This window comes from Oryctolagus cuniculus, chromosome 5, assembly GCF_051225735.1.
Source record: "Oryctolagus cuniculus isolate XC-2025 breed Fujian yellow rabbit chromosome 5, ASM5122573v1, whole genome shotgun sequence".
NCBI classification, from domain to species: Eukaryota; Metazoa; Chordata; class Mammalia; order Lagomorpha; family Leporidae; genus Oryctolagus; species Oryctolagus cuniculus.
The window spans coordinates 99,247,893-99,268,914 of record NC_142871.1 but is presented as its reverse complement, the minus strand read 5'-3'; the positions used below and the strand labels follow the sequence as shown (position 1 = coordinate 99,268,914).

General features: G+C 37.4%; 1 protein-coding gene across 5 annotated transcripts in view; it reads left to right on the top strand.

The window, feature by feature from the left end:
- The window catches only part of KCNQ5 (potassium voltage-gated channel subfamily Q member 5), a 639,793-nt gene that overhangs the window by 562,516 nt on the left and 56,255 nt on the right, over positions 1-21,022 (top strand). For 2 of the 5 annotated variants that reach the window (XM_051854550.3, XM_089333022.1), the window contains exons 8-11: positions 4,147-4,241; positions 8,477-8,503; positions 13,470-13,526; positions 17,068-17,288. In XM_051854550.3, coding sequence (XP_051710510.2) covers positions 4,147-4,241; positions 8,477-8,503; positions 13,470-13,526; positions 17,068-17,288 — 400 coding nt within the window. The remainder of the gene's footprint in view (positions 1-4,146; positions 4,242-8,476; positions 8,504-13,469; positions 13,527-17,067; positions 17,289-21,022) is intronic. The other 3 variants (XM_051854551.3, XM_051854552.3, XM_089333023.1) reach the window with 3 other exon arrangements.

The window sequence follows — 21,022 nt, the reverse complement described above, 5'->3', positions numbered from 1 at the left end:
GGTAAAAGGAAGACCTTTCTCTCTGTCTCTCTCTTTCTCTTACTGTCTCACTCTGCCTGTCAAAAAAAAAAAAGAAAAGAAAAAAAAAAAGAACTTACCTGGATATTATTGCTCTTCCAAAACAAGGTGATAAACCAATAAATTGAAAAATATCAGATCCAGAAAACAAGAGTTCCCACAGGAAAGGGCAACAGCTACCACAGGCCTTGAGAACAGAAGTAGGAGGTTTTGAGCTCTGGGAGAAAGATCTTCGAAGAAAATGAAAGAATGGAATTGACAAGTTTCATCATATATTTGAGAAGGATACATTCGTAATAGATACATAAATGCAAATCAAGAAATTAAAATGAATCAATAATGGCTTCAAGAAAAATGAAAAAATTTTCAGGAAAGAAAAAGTATTTGTAATATATCACATTGCTGAACTGGAAACACTAATCACATATTTATAATAATGCTAACAATAGTAATGTATCTAAAATTGTGATAAAGGAGGACAAAAGGGCATGTAAGTGTGCCTTGTCATTTTCTTTCACAGTAGAAAGTAAGTTGGTAAAGCGTACAATTAAAAAATTAAGAAATACCAGGGATCTTTTGCAAAATCTAAGGAAAATGTGTATCATGTGGACTTTATGAACTTTTTGCACCAAAATAAATTTAACCTTTAATTCCATTTTCCATGAACTGTTTGAAGTTTCTTCATACAAGTATTAAGTGTAATCCTTAAATACAAGAATTATTAAAAACAGGACCAACAACTATAAGAATCGTAGCAGTTGTCACTAAGGAACAAACATTAGTGTGAATAGTGATAGGGAATGGGCTTTCTGATTTAGATCCTAAGTCTTTCAGGAGTCTAACATTTAAAACCAGGTACTTTGGGCCAGCGCTGTGGCATAGTGGGCTAAGCCTCCGCCTGCAGTGTCAGAATCCCGTATGGTCACAGGTTCGTATCTTGGCTGTGCCACTTCCAATCCAGCTCCCTGCTAATGGCCAGGGAAAACAGCAGTAGATCGCCCAAGTGTTTGGGCCCCTGCACTAGTGTGGAAGACCCAGAAGGAGCTCCTGGCTCCTGATAGGCTCAGCTGCCTCTGTTGCAACCATTTGGGGAGTGAACCAGCAGATGGAAGACCTTTCTCTCTGTCTCTCCCTCTCTCTGTAACTCTACCTCTCAAATAAATAAATAAAAATCTTAGAAAGAAAGCAAGCAAGAAAGAAAATAAAGCCATGTACTTTGAAAAAATAAGTTCCCTGTTAATTAGTTCAATGGTCAGCTGAAACTTTCTGGACCCTTTGCAAAAAGTGTCAAACACATCATAGTTACAATATCCAGCCAACACAAATCAAATACTTGCTAGAAACTGAATTGTGTTGATACTACAATTATACACATTCAAATTGGCTTGACTGCCTATTGCCTGATATATGTTAAACTCGGTTTTAATTTTGCTTCTTGCTGAACTGTCCCTTACAATATATATCCTTGTAATTACAGGAAATATAAGATAGAGTCTATATGCCATTTGGTAACAGGAAATTCCTCTGGGACCTCATGTTTCTATTGCCAACCACTGTATCATTTTGACTTTATATGCAGGAACATCAGCTATCAGATCACTTGTAGGCTTGAAATTCATCTACTGGAAACAGCTGAGGAAGAGACAGCCTGAGAGAGAACTAGGACAGGACAGTTATTACAGTATTATAAGAGTATTGACATTGCACCTTCCATTTTTACTATTAACTGATGTCCAGCCTGCCATAGAGCCAGTTACCCCTCCTACAAGACCACTGTAGGGGAACAGTAATGAAGGAAATGAGAGTTTAACTGTTTAATCAGTCTGATAAAAAAAAGAAAGAAAGAAAAAAAGATCAGGAAGCCAGGTTTCATTATAAAGAAAATCCTCGGTTTTATCACAATGGCCTCTTTTGTCCCCAGTTCTTTGTAATATTAACAGATAATGCCTGAGTCCCATTTTTTGTTGTTTTGGATTTCTTCCACAGGTGTCTAATAACTTACAGACTTGTTGTATGCCTCTCATTCTATATGAGTCTTGCTTTCAAAGTGTCAGAGCTCACATGTGTGTGATGCTCTCTATGAAAAATTGTTTCATTAAAGCAATCATGTATGTCCTCACATTCATTGTAGAATCTCTGCATCTCTCTACTGCAGAAGTTACAGTGATAAATCCATGTGCTTTCATTAATTATTCTATCGATCACTCTATAAATTATAGGTATTTGTAAAAACTGACATTTCAAGATGATATGCTTTATTATCTTTAAGATGTCAAGATGCCTAAAACAGAGTTCCAGATTTATAGATTAAATCAACATCAACCATGTGAGCAAGCCTCCAGGCATTTAAGCCTTCCTTAAAAATATCTTTAAAAAATCCCTCAGGTTCTACTATACATTTTTCTTGTTGCTTTTGTCACTTCATGAACATATAATGTGCATGCAAAAGAGAACTGAGCACTTCTGTATAACCAGCACTCATCTAAACCAAGAATGATTTCTGATGTACCCTTTCTTAATCACTGTCCCACAAGGGTAACCACCATGCTACCTTCTAACAGCTTAAATTAGTGTTCTATGGTTTTCCACTTTATGGATATGTTTTGTGTCTTATTTCATTCACTCAATATATTCATAGAAACTCCATTCATATTGTTGAGCATAATTATAATGTGCCATTACCATGTTGTATTCCATTACATGAATATACCACAAGTTTTATATCTATTCTTACTGTTGATAGGTGTCTGAGCATTTCTGGCTCCAGTTTATTAAGAAATAAAAACATGATTCATATCTTTTGGCAAACACATGTAAGCATGTCTGTCGAATATATACCTAGAAATGCGTGGTTGTATCATAGGATATGTATATGATCATCTTTAATAGATACTGCCAGGCAGTTTTCCAAAGTAGTTTATCAGTTTTTAACCCTTTTATTCAGCATACATGTATTCAGTGTATTCTCAGGAAGGAAAATATAATTAGATCACTTTTTTCTTCGTTGTAAGCTTTGAAATCATTACTTATGCTTATAAAGCAGAGATATGATCCATTTAAATGTACTTACCACATAAACTAGGCTGCTGTGAGTGATTAATTATAATAAGATAATTTCTCTGAGGATATTGGATTAAACAGTTGGTTATTAGAAATGTTTGCAGATTCATTACAAAGGAAAAAAATTATCAAAAGCTATAGTGAGCTATAGTGAAAGTGAGTTCAGGCTTTTTCTCAAATGAATAGTTCAGATGGAAGCTTTTCAGACAGTCATCAAGCATCAGCGAAAAGCCCAGTGGATAGATTCCATGACCAAGAGCCAAGCAATTTGAGATATTATCTCAACTCTGCCAACTCTGTATAAACCTCTTTATTTATCTGGGTATTTATTTTCTCATCTACAAAATATGGGTCTTAATCCACACTTAGTGAGGATCACATGAAAACCCTTTGTATTATGTATGTCAGGTATAATTATATGAAGTAGACAGAGCTTATGTTTTACATCAGAGAACTATAAACAGATTCTTAGATCATGGCATTAATTCTTTAGGTGCTTTCCAGTTATATTCCTAAAGAACACATTTTCCCCTTTATTATTTAGCTCTGTTTCTTGTTATCTCTTTCTTCATTTTCAGCATTACAGTTATTGCATAGTTCAACTTCAGGGATTCACTAATTAATCATTAACATAGCCTGGAGGTCTTTAGCTTACTAGTTAGTTTACTAGTTGCATGGTGAGTTTTCAGTAGTCCTTTGCCTCTATCTTATCAACTTTTTAGTAAAGATCAATAACTAAAATTTCTGTTTATGCTCATGTAGGTTATAACAGTTAATATAGTATCTTGTTCCAAATAATACAGTATCTTTCCCTAACCAATTCAAAAATTGCATTACAGTATATTTCTTGATACTTGGAAAGGCAAGTCTGTTTGATTTTGATTGTGGCAGAATATGTTTAACAGCCAGCTGAAAATACCAAAGTAGTCTCCCTCCTTTGGACATTTATCAGGGCTAAGTATGACAAAGAAAAGATTCTTAATGTGTGGTAACTTAATAATCTCCTCCTTCATTTCATTCTATCTCCTGCTCTTTTCTTTTTCATGTGCCCATGCATGCCACGTGCAGTGTGTTTGGCGTAGCTATGCAGCTGACGAGAAATCTGTTTCCATTGCAACCTGGAAGCCACACTTGAAGGCTTTGCACACCTGCAGCCCTACCAAGTAGGTATCAGTGTGACAGCTGGTGCTGTAGTTCAGTCTTTTCAAGTTTATTAAACAAGCATACATACACACATATACGCACACACATGTTGATGTTTGGCTTTTCCTATTCCTTTTTGCTCTTGGAGAGAGTCAAACCTGTTTAATAACAACCCAAACATGAAGCTAAATGGATTTAATATCATTCCTCACCATCCACAGACCAGAATTAAAGATTAAAGGAATGTAAACTTTTATAGAGAATTTCTTTCTACTATCCCATGCTTATTTTCTAATATCTCATCTCATGATGCCCTCTTGAATTCTAAGTGCAAGCATCATGGCTCTTGGAAAACAAATCACCTGACCCCAAAAGGGGAGAGTTTTGAGAGCAATATGAGGGGTTTTGAAAAACTTAATGGCGAATGCTTTTAGGAAAAAAAAAATGGATTCCAAATTTCCAAATTTTTATATCAAAATAAACCTATCTTTTAATTCCATTTTCCACTAGCTTTTTTACATACCTCCATATGTCTTTGCAAATTTAAATCTATCAAAGTTGTTTCTCATATGAAGCCCTTTCAAGAGTCTGTAAGCCTTCACTTTCAGATCTAATATCAGTAGCAAATGAAGAGAAGAATCAGGGTCCTAAGAAGATTACAGTTTAAATGAGGCAATGAGCTCAATGATATCAAAATTTAAAACTCACATTCACAGTTTTAAAGTAATGCTATTCTCATAAACATTTCATTGGGTAAAACAAACCACCCAACCAGTTATGGCTAAATTCAAAGAGAATGAGGAGGTGCAATTATACCATGTGCCTGGAAGGACAGGAGAACCAGAGGAAATTACAAGCAGTCCTAATGATTACCATAGTAATCTTTAAATATTTTTAAAGCCTTTAGTCCTGAAATTCTGGACTCCCAATTCAACTAGCAGAGCACATGTTAAGCCCTAATGACCTTCTAATTAAAGAAGTGCTCATTGAAATACCAAAGCAAGTCATGAGAAAGACTTTCTGTGAATCACCCTGCTTGATAAGAATAGTCAGTTGTCCAGGTTGTTCAAAACTTTTTAAATTGCTTATCTGATTTAGTGTTTTATAGCACCAGCTCTTTCCCTTCATAGCCTCCCTGATCCTACCCCCCCAAAAAAAACCACTTAAGCCTACTGGCTGCTTGGAATTCAAGGTGCCAGGAAAAACCACCTAGTTCTTACTGCTGTGGGAGGGATATCAGATGGGGAAATCATGACTTGTTCCCTGGCATTGCCGTTTTAGTAGAGGTTCGTGAAGCAGCAGAATGTACACTGGATGGGAGGTAGATCTGTCATTAACTAATGGGATTTGTTAAGTTAATTCCCTGTCTTACCTTGGGCCTTAGTTTTTCCATTCACAAAGGAAAGGGCAAGAGCTGAGCAAGGTGATTGCTACAGAATATATCTCCTACAGGTTGGTAGCTAGAACTCTGTCAGCACCTGGGACAGAGATATTCATAGACCACAGGATTTTAGAAAAGATGGAACCTTTCACAAGGATTGAGGCATGAATGCTCTTGAGTGAATGTGTGGATGAGAATCCTCTTTTCATTGAAAAATAGAAATTTAGTTGAATTTCTATTATAAAATATTAGAAACTCTCAAAGTTTTGCTATTAAAAAAAAAAAACAGAAAAGGAAGGTAACTCTCATGCCATCTATTCCCTGGGGGTATGAATCAAAAATGGGAATTATATAGAAATTATATGTCCTATCTTTGTGAGGTTTCATAGACAATTATAGAAGAGTAAGGTTAGTACAAAAATCATAGAGGCTTCTTCGGCAACAGAAAGGAGTGGTCTATTGTCAGGTGTGGTTACTTGGCTTCCCTCTTTTTGCAGTGTTAGGATTAAAGGTCATTCTGAAGCCTAGAAAAACTATTTAATAGTGAGTCAGATTCTCCAAGTGCATCAGCTATTATTGCACTTACATAATACCTTGCTTTTTCTATGGCATTTTCCCTATTCTAAGTGGGGGTGAAGGTGGAGGAGGATTTATGCAAACACCTGTCTTCATCCTGTTCCACTGTGCCTATCAACCATCCCACTCACACTCCTTTCTCTGCCAGCCTCATTAACCTGTGAGTCTCAGCCCCATTGACTGAAGAACAGTTATTTGTTCAAAATGACACAGCAGTCGCTGGTGAAGTTCATAGGAATCTGGATGTCCCAACATCTCTCTCTCCAGGGATACTTCATTCTTTCAAATTGCAGTAGTTCCTAATTACTGTTGCTGTTCCTCATAAATCAGTGAGAATGTGGTAGAAATTATGGACTCTTTCCCAAGAATAATATTTGATACACAAAAACTCAAAACTTTGCCTGCAATTTTAATGTATTCATAGACTCCCTGAAGCTGGGTTTGGAACCTTTGCTTGTGAAAGCAAACCTTTTTTAATCAAGTTTGTAAGTTTGTGAGAATAATTTACCATGATTTAGAGGGATATTTTTACATGTATAATTATACATGCTAGCTTACTGAGTTACAGAGTAATACAGTGAGAAATAGACCAAAACTTATTTTTACTTACATAGGGTATGGGGAATCTTCAAAACATTCATGGAAATGTAAGTTACAAAAAAAAAAAAAACTACATGGATTTCAAATATTTTGCACCAAAATGAACTTTTGTTTCCACAATAAACTTTTTTAATTCCATTTTTCCTGGACTTCTTGAAGTACCCTCATATTTTCCTTTAGTATTTAGAGTCTAAGAACTTCTGAGGGGAAAAATCATTCATTCATCTATACATTCACTCAGCAATTACTCAGTAAACACATGTTGTGAGCAGGGCACCAGGAATGTAATAGCAGAAGAGGGAAAAAGTTAGAACCTCAGGCTTCAGGAAGTATATATTCAAAGTATGCTAACAATAAAAATAAATAAATAAAATGTAGAATATATTAGGTGTCAGTAAGTGCCAAGGAGAAAAGTAAAATAGAGAAGGAATTTAGGGAGAATCAGGGGCTTCAGTTTTAAATCTTATTACCAACCACATCATCATCAGTGGTATTATTATCATTAAAAACATCAGTTCCATGCTGGGTCCCTGCAGTTTTGAAGATGCAATGGAATGGTTTGACTCCACAAGCTCATTCCAGGGAGTAGGAAGAAAACACGTCTAAGAAACAACTAAACATGGAAAACAGTCTTAGAGGAAGGGGTATGCCTTACCCAGTCAAACCTGCCTGGCATACAACCCCATGGATACTCGCTTTCTTTTCAGGTCTAGTTTATCTCTTACTGTGCGGGGACTTCAAAAGTTCATGGAAAATGGAATTTAAAAAGAAATTTCCACAAACTTTCTGAAGTACTCTCATATACCTTAAAGGTCTTAGTAGTCACTATTTCAATGTTTTATTTTAATGACAGATTTATACAGAGAATTTTTTTTCTTCTTAAAGAGAATCAAGGCTATGCAAAGGGTGAAACATAGATAAATGGGCTATTTTAGGGAATGAGTCAGATGTTTTATAAAGCTGCAGGGAATAATCAGTCTCTGAGGATGGCAGGTGGTACCTTGAGAAGTCAGAATTTAAAGATTATCTGATTTCCTCACAAGAAAACCAAGACCCACAAGAAAATCAGGTATCTGCCCAAAGACACATTTGCAGTGTGTAAGGGTTCTACACCACATCATCTAGACCTAAATTTGCTGAAATGCATGATTAAAAATGCCACCCAATAGTAGGCTGGAAGAATTCTCATTGATTTTCTATGTACCTTACTTACTCCAAGGGAATTCATACTTTACACAATACCAAAATAATCTGCCTCAACAAATGACTAAAGTTTAAGGCCACAGTCACAAATTAATGAATCCAAATTTAGAACCCCAAAGTCTGCGTGAACCACAGAGATTACAGCTGCATTGTAATGAGTAACATTCCAAGAGCTTTAGCTCATTCTAGTTAGCTCAGAATCACTTTTATTAGCCATGGATAAGTTTACCTGATCACATATCTGTGGTTTTTGGAAATATACAGGCAATGTGGGCTTTGCCAAATAAGTGTTGTGCTATCTCAGATCTGTATACAAAGAACATATATTAGGATGTTGAATACATTTATTATCAATAATATTGCTTTTGCGGATCATGCATGAGAAGGGATACTTAAGGTACTTGATTCCTCAATCTTCAATTTGGCCGTTATCAAGTGCTGTAAATGTATTCACTGGTCTATCATCATTTTTCTTCTGTCTGCATACACCTGAAGGAAAGAACAAGGGGAAACAACAAGCAGGTTTGTGATTTCTCTTTTGCTACATGTTTGTTTGTAAATCTGATGCCTAACAGATGTTTTAAATGTGTCTCATGTGAGTAAGATCGATCCACAAATACAAGATGATTAGAAGTGGCCTTTCCCAGGCTTGCTGGCAAAGGTTGCTGCTTCTATTGATTTTAGCCTCCCTCCCTTGGGAACAGAAGCATCTTTCCCTAACTTACTGCTTTTAACAAGCTGCAGAACATAGAACATTCCGGGCACAAAAATAATTATGATCTTTCATTATTCTTTGCTGCAATTTTCCTAACCAGACATCTTATCCAAATGTTTCAAGAACAGTAAGTTAAAGAGTCAAAGAAAAGAATTTTTCTGAATTTTATGTGCCCAGACAGTAGTCCAGCATACACTTCCCTTCATTAGAGTCCTTTGTGGCTAAGAATTTTTTGGTTTTTTTGTTTTTTGTTTTTTGTTTTTTTCCAAGAGTAATACTGTGTACTAAAAGTGAGAACCATATCTCTGGGCTATCTCTGACCCATGATTTCTGGGGTTGACTCAAGTGATCTGATTCAAAAGAACAGGACCCCCCTTCATCATTTAGGAAGAAGATATCCCTCCCAAATCTCCAAATTACTCATGGCCACTCTTTCGTGGCTTTGTTTATATGCTCTATCAGACCAATAGCAGATAGTTAAACCTATAGAGAACAGAAAGTAGAAGAAAGTTTTTATCTACGTTAATGAGTTGCCAGGATGGGTCTGGATTTGTGAAGAAAGCTCTGAAGGAGAGAGCCAAGTGGATGCTGGCACCAATGGTGCAAGCTAATAGCAGAGGCAGAACTAGCAAGAGAATACTAGGTGCCTGGAAGGAAAGAAGGGACACAGTTTGTTTTCCCCATCATTGCCCCTTGTTTCAGTAGAGGAAACTAAGGCAACCAGCTGCCCAGAGTGGACCCCAACATGGAGCCAGTGTGAAGTGAAGGATTATTCCTCTAGCTATGTACCATTATAATAATGACACTCATCAGAATGTATTTATGTAGTGATGAAGTTAGTTTTCAGGATTCACTTAGAGTGATGAGACTCTGAGATACTGATTTCTGCATTACATTAATGGTTAAAAAGATTCCCAAACCAAAACATGAGTGTATTGATCTTTGTTGGGAGGCAGATAGGGTAGAATATACAACATCAAGCATTCCTTCTGGGTAGATAAGCCCCCACAGGGGCAGCATTAAAGATCCTCTCTTATTTGCTGGTTTTAGAGTTAGAGCAAAAAGACCCTAGATATTCTGGGTGACATCTCAAAAAAAATTGTACCTGCCTAAAGAGTTGCTTTTCTCCACTGTGGAAAGATTCCTGGCCAAAGAGAGATTCTAGTCATTAGTCTCAGGACATTCTTTGCATACACACCAGAAGAGACAAACTGGCGCATTCTAACCCTACAGTCCTTTTTTCACATTCCATCCGATCTCACCATTCTTCTGTTGTGACAACTTTCCTTGAAAAAAGCTGCACAAAATAAATCATAGCCATTATAAGCTGTGTTCTAGTGTCTTTGTGATATTGTTAAAGGCTTTCTTGTCTCAGGAGCTATCCATTTACGACTTATGTTAAAGGGTAATTTGTCTCTAAATTGGAAGGACAGAGACTGTCTTGGGCATGAATTTCACAGCTATCTGAGAGTAACTTAGCTGACTTGGTTTCATCCTTCCAAATGGAGCTGTTGACACCTGAAGAAAAAGTTTCTAAATCATGTATGTACAGGTGCTTGAATAAGCATGATCTTCATAGCAGTCCTAAGGGAATGATCACCTCAGAATAACACCGTCAGACTGTACATTCTCCGTATGTTACTATAGCAGAAAACAAAGACAGAATCAAGTGTCACTATTAGGCTGCTGTCCACAAGTGCAAAAAATAAGCCACCTAGTAAGCCTTCACAATTCCCAAAGACCACCAATCAAATTTTCTAAATTTATTGATGTTCACTTGTATATAACACATTTAAATCTATTCCTCATGTTGTGAGCTAAGTTGTCAAAAATAACGCATAGGCTTGAATGCACAGAACCACTGAACTGGGTTAATGACTTAGAGAATCAGACACAGAAATTTCTTGCTTCTCTGTGGTCATTGCACATTTAGGAAAAACACCTGTAACAAGTGCTACTGCTTATCCTTGATATCTTGCTTAATGCCTCATGCTTCATACAATTAGGTATCCTGTCCCCCAATAACCTATCACATCACCCTATGTAAAGTTATGGCAGAGAATGTGTTCAGCAGTTATTGAAGAGAGCAATAAAATGTCCCTGACCTCAAGTAGTTTATATGAAAAGAAAAATACCAACAGTAATGAGAAAAGAGGAAATGTACAAAAAAGAAAATTTTTAAATTTAAAACATTGCAATAATCTGAAGGAAATACACTGAAGCTCTAATTTAAAAGTGTTTTAATGGACACATAAAAATTATACATTTTGAAGTCCTCATTTTAATATTACCTTAGCTTTCATCTTCTTGTGCTCCACAGGCAATGGAATTTATAATACTGCATAATGAATGCAGCAAGACTATTGTAATAACAATAGCAACAGTACCATCTTACAAAATAACACATTTGCCCTTACCCAAGCAAAATATGCACAAAGCAAAATGCATTTATAATGAGAGTTCTTCCTTGGAGAAGAACATATCTGGGTCTGGATATTGTTAATTAATGCTTGACCCCATTTCTAATAAACTAATTAACAACAACGCCCAACCGCAGAGTCGTAGAATCGTTTACTGCCTTCGGGACCATTGGGTTATTGATGGTGACTCAGATAAGCAGAATAAACAAGCCTCACCCCAAGTGGAAGCCAACATTTTTATCCTGCAGATACATCAGAGTCTGGAGTATCCTAAGTCCTTTCTCGTGGTTTTTCTTTGTACCAAAATCTGGAGGTAATCCAAGTGTAGATGAACCCCATGTGGCAGCCAACACCCTTCTCAAATGCCTGACACTCACCCTGAGGACGAGAGCCACGACTGTAGACTGGGCCATACACAGAGAGGCCTTTCTGCCTGCAGAACAGAGTGAGGTCAACCATTCGTTAACTATGTTCCCTGCTTTGGAATGTTCTGTCTTTCTATACTGAGGTTGGAGTATGTTTAAACAAAATTCATCTATGATATCTTGGGCTAGGAAACACTGTCATATTGTTTGTGACAGATTGAAAGGTTTTCTTTAAAAGTACAAACCGTCAGTCTCTGAAAGAACTTTTTTAGCTGCACTAAGCAATGGTGAAAATAATGTTTCATTGGCTCTCTTAGGTACAGGGCCAGGTATAAAGTACAATTATTCTCGATTGAGCCCACTCTGTTCTCCCTCTCCTTAGACCATAAATACAACTTCTTTAGCATCACTTAATTACTCATTCTTTTCCTCTGTCTTCCCATTAAAACAGTCCTGATCTCATATTATGGGGGTAAATGTGTTTATTTTATTTTATTAATCATCAGATTAAATAATTTTTCCAGCTCATCTTTAGAATTGAACATTTTTTCTCTGGTTTGCTATAAATTGTCATTTTCAGAGAATGAAATTGACCTGTGAACCCATTGTCCCGATGAGCAAAATATTCAAGCCTTGAGGTCATTTGTGATCCTTCCTTCTTCCTTCCTCCTTGACCAGGTCATCAAATAGTTGTCAGTGAGTCATCACATTGATACAAGAAAGCTTTTACCTCTTCCGATCTATGTTTCTGTGGTTACAAGAACAAATCATACCATCTAAGGTTTGGGGGTTATCCATAAATCTCACTGCCTGTGCTTACCCTGTCTTCCTAATCAGCAGTCGTTGCCATACTCACACACCTGCTTCATTGGTAAGCGGCTTACTTGGAGTTTATGAAGCACTCCTACAGTACTTGCACACATTGTTTAGACAGCAAACCATCTAACGTTAATTTAACAGGTACCTGTGAGACTGTTACAGAGATGCATGTCTTTAAAGTTTAGGCACAGATGCTGTTCTTCATTATGTTAGAATCTAGTGCTGTGATCCACTGAGTGCTTTGTCTGAACCATGCCTATGTGTGTGCTTCATTGGGTTCTGTGGCAGTGTGTGGCTCATGGGAGAGAAAACTAGAATATTGATGGAAAAGATTGTGTGCTTCTATTTCTTCTGCATTATTTTCCATTATTTTCCTGTTCTTTCTTCTGTGTGCAATAAATGATTGCATGTGTTGTTAAACTATGTGAGACTAGAATTTATTTCTTTTGCAAAATATTCAACTTGTGTCTATGGGCAGAATGTTCATTTGTTTCAAAAACAATCTTCTCAAAACAGTGTCTCCTTTTGTTCACCTTTATTGACAGAGAGGATTTCAGTCTTAAAAATACACATAAAATTAAATAACAAAGGTAATTTAAAAATTCTTTGCACAAACTAGCAACCTAGAGTCTTTTATTATTCTGTTTTTTATTTTTTTGAACATGTATTCTGACAGCGGGTTACCTATATGAACCATAACTGTAGATGTTTCAAATAAATCAAAAACTTAGGTTTTTTGAATTTCAAAGCAATTTGTGTCTACTTCATTGATTTCTATAAATATTCTTAAAAGTTCTGGAATATTTTGTTCCTCAATCATTTACACTATGTTTTGTTGATATTTTTTACAGGAGTTGGTATATCCTAATATATTTATATTCTTATTTTCATATGAAACAGATGCTAACACATAACTATTATCATTTGTAATGCTTATTTCAAACCTAATTACTTAAATCTAACCATTAGGAGCACTGGATATATTTCAAGCAGCACAATTAAACTACATAGTCAGTACTCACTGCTTAAATAATCTGCATACTTAGGTATGAAAAGCAATAAAGCCAAATGGCTTTTTTTTTTTTTTTTAAAGAGAGAACAAAATCGCTAAGCACTTTCCTGGTGGTGAAATGCTTAGTAATGTGCTGCTCTATTTCCCTCACTCCTAGTAAGTTCTGTAGTAATAAGCAGAAGCTCTTCAGAATGTACACCTCAAGGAAGCAGAGGTACCCAGCATCCCGGCTATTGACATGAGATTTGAGAATGCCAACTAACCTCAGGTGCATGACCAGGGTACACCGCCACCCCACCTGAGCCCTGTTCAGAGACTCACTCTTCCTAGGGACTTTTGAATGAGGTTTTCAACCCGCTTGTCATTTACCTTATTGCCTGTTGCCTGCTTTGATACTCTCCTCCACCTGGACAAATAGGAGAGGTCCCGTATAGTACTGCCAGTCAGCCCCTTGGCGCCTCCTCGTGGTTGGACAACTGCTGAGCTGCTGCACGCACTGGATTGTTATGGCTTGGTTGCCATATTATGCCTGAGGCGAGAATTTGTAGAACGCTTGTTCTAGGAAGGGCTAAAACCCTAATTAAGTATAACAATAGCTACAGCACTCTAAGTCCTGGAGGATTATTGTGGGGTTATGATGCCTCGCAGTTGCCCGGCATGGAGCATCCAGTAGTAGACCGCATGCTAGGCTATTAGACTAATCTGTACATCCGCTTCTAGAGAGGGAAGAATTCCCTTGCCCAGAGGTAGTGCAGGCTCCCCTGAGCACAGCCCTCTGCTGGGAGCATGGGCCTGCCTGCTAAGAAAAATGCTCCAATCAGTGGACACAGTAACCTTAGTTACCTTCTCTGAAGAGACACCTCCTTGTTTGATTTCCTGGGCATAATTCTCGGCATTCGTCATAAAAACAGTGTTACATAAATCTTCCTCAAAAGTCATGTTTCTAGATGTCACCAAAAAAAAAGCAAGGAAATAATGAAGAATTTAATACAACATTGAAGAGTATGTATCAATGTATTTTCAGTAACAGCCACCTAATCTGTTTAATAGTTATCCAGTCAGATGGATCTAAAAGGGAATGGAAGTAGAAAAACTGGAAAAACTAAAGAAAAAATTTTTTTCTTTTTTAAGAGGACAGAAGAACATATCTTTGCTTTGGAAAAGAAAAATTTTGATTTAAGAAGTTCTGAATTGGGATCATATTCCATAATCTTAACTTTCGTAGAATTGGGTCAAAATTTAAAGTGAAAACATAGCATTTTAATTGAATTTAGTGTGCAATATGTTAAGTTTGTTTTTAAATGATTCTTGATAATTTTTAAAATATTAGACATTAGCAAATATTCACATACTCTAGAAGGTCAAAAGAGAAATGGTGCTTAGAATTCATTTATATCAAGTTTTAAGTGCTTTAAGTGGTATTGAGACTTGGAGAATATTATTCCTATTTTCCATTAATTTGTAGAGGTACTATCAAATGTTTCTTAGGAGCAATTTTTAAAATATTACCATAGAAACAATTTTTAAACATTCTGTTATTGTAAATAAAACATGGTGAATGTGATGCTAATATTTTCATTTTTCAGTATTTTTACAGAAAAATTTTAAAATGAAAAACTAAAGTTCCTGTTAAATGGTTTTATGATGTTTTTATTAGTATCTTATTCATTTAGTTGGCATAGGAAAGATGTATCTTGGAAACTTTTGAAAATAATTTGATCATTAATAAACCCAACCTCCTGTGCTAATTAGCATCTTCTAGAAAAGGTTATAGATAAGATCAAGGATAGTGAGGGTGCTTGCAATGAGAGCTATGTCAACTTGAGTCATTCACCAAACTAAATAAAGATACAGATGTGAACATATATTTCCTGAAACAGATCATCATAAATTCAAATTATAGAACAGATGTATTGAAACCAAATGCGATTTGAAGCTTTTACAATTAAAAAAAAAAAACTTAGGAAAAGTAGCTATTTTAAGCACTTATCCCTTTGATGGGTTTTTTTAAAAAATAATTGAAGGCTTTTTGATGACATGGGGAACCTAGCTTGAGAATAAAAAGATGCTGTTTTATGATGTTTTTATTGCTCTTGTTTAAAATAATCTATCATTTAATAGCGCATTTGTCAAGCAGAGATAAATCCGTCAACTGATGGAACTGTTGTAAAGAACCCTTGCACCCACCTGACCTCGTCACAAAACTGCCCAGCCTGGTGTTTGCATGTGCCTTCAGCTCATCATGCTGTACTTAGCTGTGACTGCATTCCACAGGGGAGCTGTCAGCTGCATGGCCCACTCATTTATTGTTACCAGTACGCTGACTACCATAGTTCGTGTTGATTTCTTTTTTCATGTAAACACAAAAAAAGTGGTGCCTTTTTAGAATATCATTTGTTTAAGCAACTAGGCATGGAAAAATAAATGTTACTGTCTCTTGTTAGCTACAAAACACATATCCACTAAACACATTTGCTGTTGGCATGCTGCAGTTGGGGACAGTGGACACTGCGGTAAGTGGAAAAGGCAAAGCCTCCACTTCATCTCAGATAATCCTTATCCATGAGTACAGTGACTGCACCCCACAAAGGCTTCCGCATGACCCAGAGTAGCTGTTCAAGCGACTCCACTCGAACCCCTTGCCCCATCATTTCCTCAGGCCCTGCAGCGCCCTACCCTCTCACATGGATAACAGTGTCACCTTCTACTGAATAGCATAAGGGCTCCATAAATGAAAGAAAAAAAAAAAAACAAATAGAATGAGCACACAAGGCTTCTTAAAGTTCATTTGAGTCCTGCCAAACTTCCTTAGCTACATGGCTATTTCTGTCTCCATGTTAGAGACGAGGAGCCTAAAACCCATGCCTCTCTTATTCCAACCTGCCCTTTCCCAGTTCATCAACACTACACCTCCTGATCAGGAAAGTGTAAGGTGCACTGGAGTTTTGTGGTGGTTGCTCATGCTTCCTTTATCAGCCCACAACAGCTCAATCCCAGCAAACCTCAAAGAACTGACTGTCTGAACAAATATAATTTACCAGTAGCTGCCACAGCAAATCAATAACCTGTTTGATAGCAGGAAATGGTATAGTGAACATTAACATTTCATTCTGTTAACCAGTCACCACATTCATTGTATGTTGGGGCTATTCTACCTTGTGTGATTTTGTCTCACAAAAATGAATGTAAGCATAAAAGAAATGTAATGTTATGTGTTGTATGTCTAATATTATGTATGCAGTGCTAGCAACTGCTATGAGATTGCATGAATTTGTTGAAATCATAATCTTGCCTGAAATACAAAGTGCATGTTGAATTAGGTATAAATGTAACTGTCTTCCCTATTTTCCTGTAGAAATGTTTAGATTACAAAGAGATATACTCCCAAATAAAAATAATTTTTTTTAAAATCTCAAAATTTGAGGTTAAAGCTAAAAATCACCCAACAATTTTTAACATGAATTCCAAACCAGTTCTTTGTATCTCCTATGTAATTGTGCACAAACTGCTATACTTGATCTCAGTAGTTTCTGTGATAAAACCAAGAAGGGTGTGTATATAGATCTCAAATGAATGCAAACAGAGATTAAAGCTCAAATTTTCAATAAGGGCAAATTACATTGCTATGCTCCTACTTGCTGAAAACATTTTGTCTATTGAAATATATGGCCATACACAGTTTCATCGAATTATGTACCCAAGTGGAATGGACGAAATTGCTTGAAATGGATTAACCATGCCTCTGTTCTCCACAGTCAGAAGCTAAGTTTTAAGGAGCGAGTCCGCATGGCTAGCCCAAGGGGCCAGAGTATTAAGAGCAGACAAGCTTCGGTGGGTGACAGGAGGTCCCCGAGCACCGACATCACAGCTGAAGGCAGCCCCACCAAAGTGCAGAAGAGCTGGAGCTTCAATGACCGGACCCGCTTCCGGCCCTCGCTGCGCCTCAAAAGTTCTCAGCCAAAACCAGTGATAGACGGTAAGCCCCGTTTTTCCATAAGCATTCTGAACCAAATAGGCTGTAGTGAGTGAGATCATGAATAATTCATTATCTGTGCTACTATCTGAAGATTGAAGGAAGCTACCCCAGAGAAATGACTGTTTTCTTGGGAATTTATCCATGGCCCTAAGGGAAGGCACAGAGCCTAAGTTTACTTTTGGAAGCAACTTTAGCGTCCAATCTACATTTCAAAGAAGACAAACGAATGTAGTTATTTTCTCACAGATACCTGCAGCATATTTATTTCTCAGACAAGGTCCACATCAAAATCAATGTGACTATTGACGTGTGTGTGTTGTACAAGGACAGCCAGGTGCTCTGTAACATCAGACGTGATAGGAAGGCCGAGAGAGCGTTATGGTTAGTGGGGAAGGTGCTCTTTCCCTTTCCCACATACGCTATCCACCGTTGACTCACGCTACTGCTTGTCTTCTTTAAAGAGATTGCTGCTGATTCTTCCTTTGGAGGCTTCCAATGATAAGTGAAATTCAAGTTCTTCTCCCCAGAGGAATTAACCTATTTTATTGATATGATTATATAGCAGAAGTCTACTTGCCAACACATTTTATTGAGTGCCACATAGTTTTCATGTTTATAAAATAAAGCATTTTATTTTTCATTTAAGATTAGCTTGCCTTTCCTTTTAACTGTGCCCCGCTGGGATCTCTTATACTGGGCAAAGAACCAAAATCAAATAGCATCTTCCATTAATGCATGAAAACTGCAAAGGCTATCAGTACTTTGTTCTCGTTCCCTAGGATAACCTGTATTTTCCCAGGCTCTGAAAACTCAAGGGAGAAAATTAGCAACCCAGGGTCATAATTACAGTGATCTCAGACCCTGTGCAGTGAAGTGCCTGGGACCTCAGCACCGAGTGCCTCCCAGCTTCCTCGGAGATTCTCAGACATAGCTCTTCCACTCTCAAGAGAGCAACGCAAGTTCCCTCTTCATACTTCATTCTCCACAAGTCCAGTCCCATGGATTTGTTCTCTCCCATCTCAGCTGTAGGACAGGCTCTGCCATGCTTCCCCACAACTGTCTCTCTGCTGAGGTAGCCAACGCCTACATCCCCAACCCTATTTGCTTTGCCATCAAATCACTTGCAGTGTCCTGAGTCCCCGGTGGCACACTTTTGGGGTCCTCTAGTTTCTGTACTCTCCTCCCTAGGGAATTCAGCTGAAAGAGCTTAAGCACTGGGTCTAGAGTAACAGGTGACAGGACTTTATTTTGCACTTGAAGTAGATTCACTGAATATACTTGTAAATGGGTATGTCCCTTCTGGAAGGCAATTTGGCAAAATAAATACAAAAGCCTTTACATATGCCTAAGCCTAGACACATCCCACTCATCAATTCCATTTCTATAATATCATTGATGTCATGAAACAATATCAGACAGTACAAATAATACTATAAATAAATTGAAAATTACTGACATGGGAAGATACAAAAAATTCCATCTTTATTTTACATTTCTATGTGTTGTGTATATGCTCATGTGTGTCTAGGAGAGGGTTGAGAAAGATTTACAACACTGTATGCACAGTTACTTCCAAGTGGTGAGAACACAAACATATTTTGTTTCTTCATTTACTCCATCCGTATGAGTATTTTCTAATATCTTTGCAATGAGCATGTATAGCTTTTGTAATCAGGAATCAGAAGGGGATTTTTTTCTATTTAAAATTAGCCTTCCTTTCACATGCTGCCTTCTTTCTGCCCCCCACCCCACCCCAAGAGCCCCTGAACTAACTGGTGCTCACCAAAAGGAGCACCTGGTCTCCTGAAGGGAGCCAGCCTTCATTGCACACAAACCTAGACTGTCTAGTGAGGCTTAACAGATTCTGCTGTAAACAGAACTTATATTAGTTGCGTGTGCTGCCATAACAAAGTGCCAGAGACTTTACCACAGGCTTAAACAACAGAGCTTTATTTTCTTAGCATCCTGAGGCTAGAAGTCCAAGATCAAGGTGTCAGCAGGGTTGGTTTCAGGGTTATCTTTCTTGGCTTGTAGAGACTGCCTTCTCCTCCCTATGCCTTCACAGAAGCTTTCCACCTTACACACCTGTGTCCAAATTTCTTCTTGTTGGTTTTTTTTTTTTCAAAGATTTATTTATTTATTTGAATGGCAGAATTACAAAGAGAGAGAGAGAAATCTTCCATCTGCTGGTTCACTCTCCAAATGGCTGCAGTGGCCCCGGGTTGGGCCAAACCAAAGCTAAGAGTTGAGAGTTTCATCCAGGTCTTCCATGTGGCTGCCAGGAGCCAAAGCACTTGAGCTATTTTCTGCTGCTTTCCCAGGCACATTAGCAGGGCACTGGATCAGAAGTGGAGCAGCTGAACTCGAATCACTGTTCATATAGGATGCAGGTGTCACAGGCAGCGGCTTAACTCTCCGCACCACGATGTAAGCCCCACATTTCCTCTTCCTCTAATGATGGCATCACCCTGAAAACTGCATTCTGACTTAATAATCTCTCTAAAGACACCATCTCCAAATGCAGTCACATTCACAGTACCAAGAGCTAGGACTTGGGAATTCTGGAGGGACACAATCCAGCCAGTGACAGAGCTCCTGCTCACCCATGCTGCAGTATCCCTGGCAATCTGAGGTGTGTCCGTATCGTCAACCTTAGCTCTGGGTTCATGCTGTACTAGAAATGCATACATTACACATTACAGTGGTCCATATTCTTCCAATATGGGTTTCCAAAAGTCTTCAGCTCCATGCTATGAGATTCTTACAGTCAACTGAGTACATTTAAATATAAAATTTATAGAATCTGGATTCTGAATGTGGAAAATGTGTGCTGGTTGTACTGTTTGGCCAGAGGCAAAGAGTTTTTCAAACTCACTTAGAGTCAGTACTGTCCATCACAGTATTTTCAGTATCTGCAAATAGTTCTCAAAAGTCACATAGATAAAGACAGAAGTCCTATTCTCCTCCAAATCACAAATTGCAAAGGTCTCCCTGTCATCCATTTTCTCTAACATTTCATACAAGTGCAATTCTGTTTGGTTAGAAGGGAATTGCTTTTCCCTTGGTTGGTGCACATTTCAATTGATTCTGAGTTCCCCGAGTGACGAGAGAACTGATTGCCATTCTGTTATAGCAGATTTTTTGCTACCCACCTGCAGGAGATGGTGGCTCCTGACTCATTTAACCCAATAGCCCAGAATCCTTACCTCTGATTTAACTCAATTTGGGAGTCTTGAGAAAATGGAAGTTCTTTTTCACAGAGGAAGAAAAAAATTGAAATAGCTATCAAATAAATTTAGACTTTAGTTATACATTTTTATTTATAGTGCCTCTCCAGGTTTTAAGTATTTCTAAAATCTACTTACTATCCATGGAAAATTGTATTTAATACTATAGCCTACTCCCAGTTATTCCAGGTCTATTTGCTCATTCACTTCTGGTACTTTTTTCTTCTACTTTTCTCTTTCCTTTACATATTTTAGGCATTTCATGACCCATTAGCATGCACAGAGAGAGTAGGAGAATAAAAGGAAGAATAATGGAAATTTAGATCAGTCATTAAGTTAATAACTAATTACATTTGGAAAGTAGTGGGCCTGTAATTGAAACATTATAGTGTGAAAATAAAAGAAATTTAGAGTTAATCTGTAAATATTAATAATCCCTGCCAAATCTGGTACCCTTTACTATTACATGATAGTGTTTTTATAATTTAATGACTCTCTCAAAAGGTT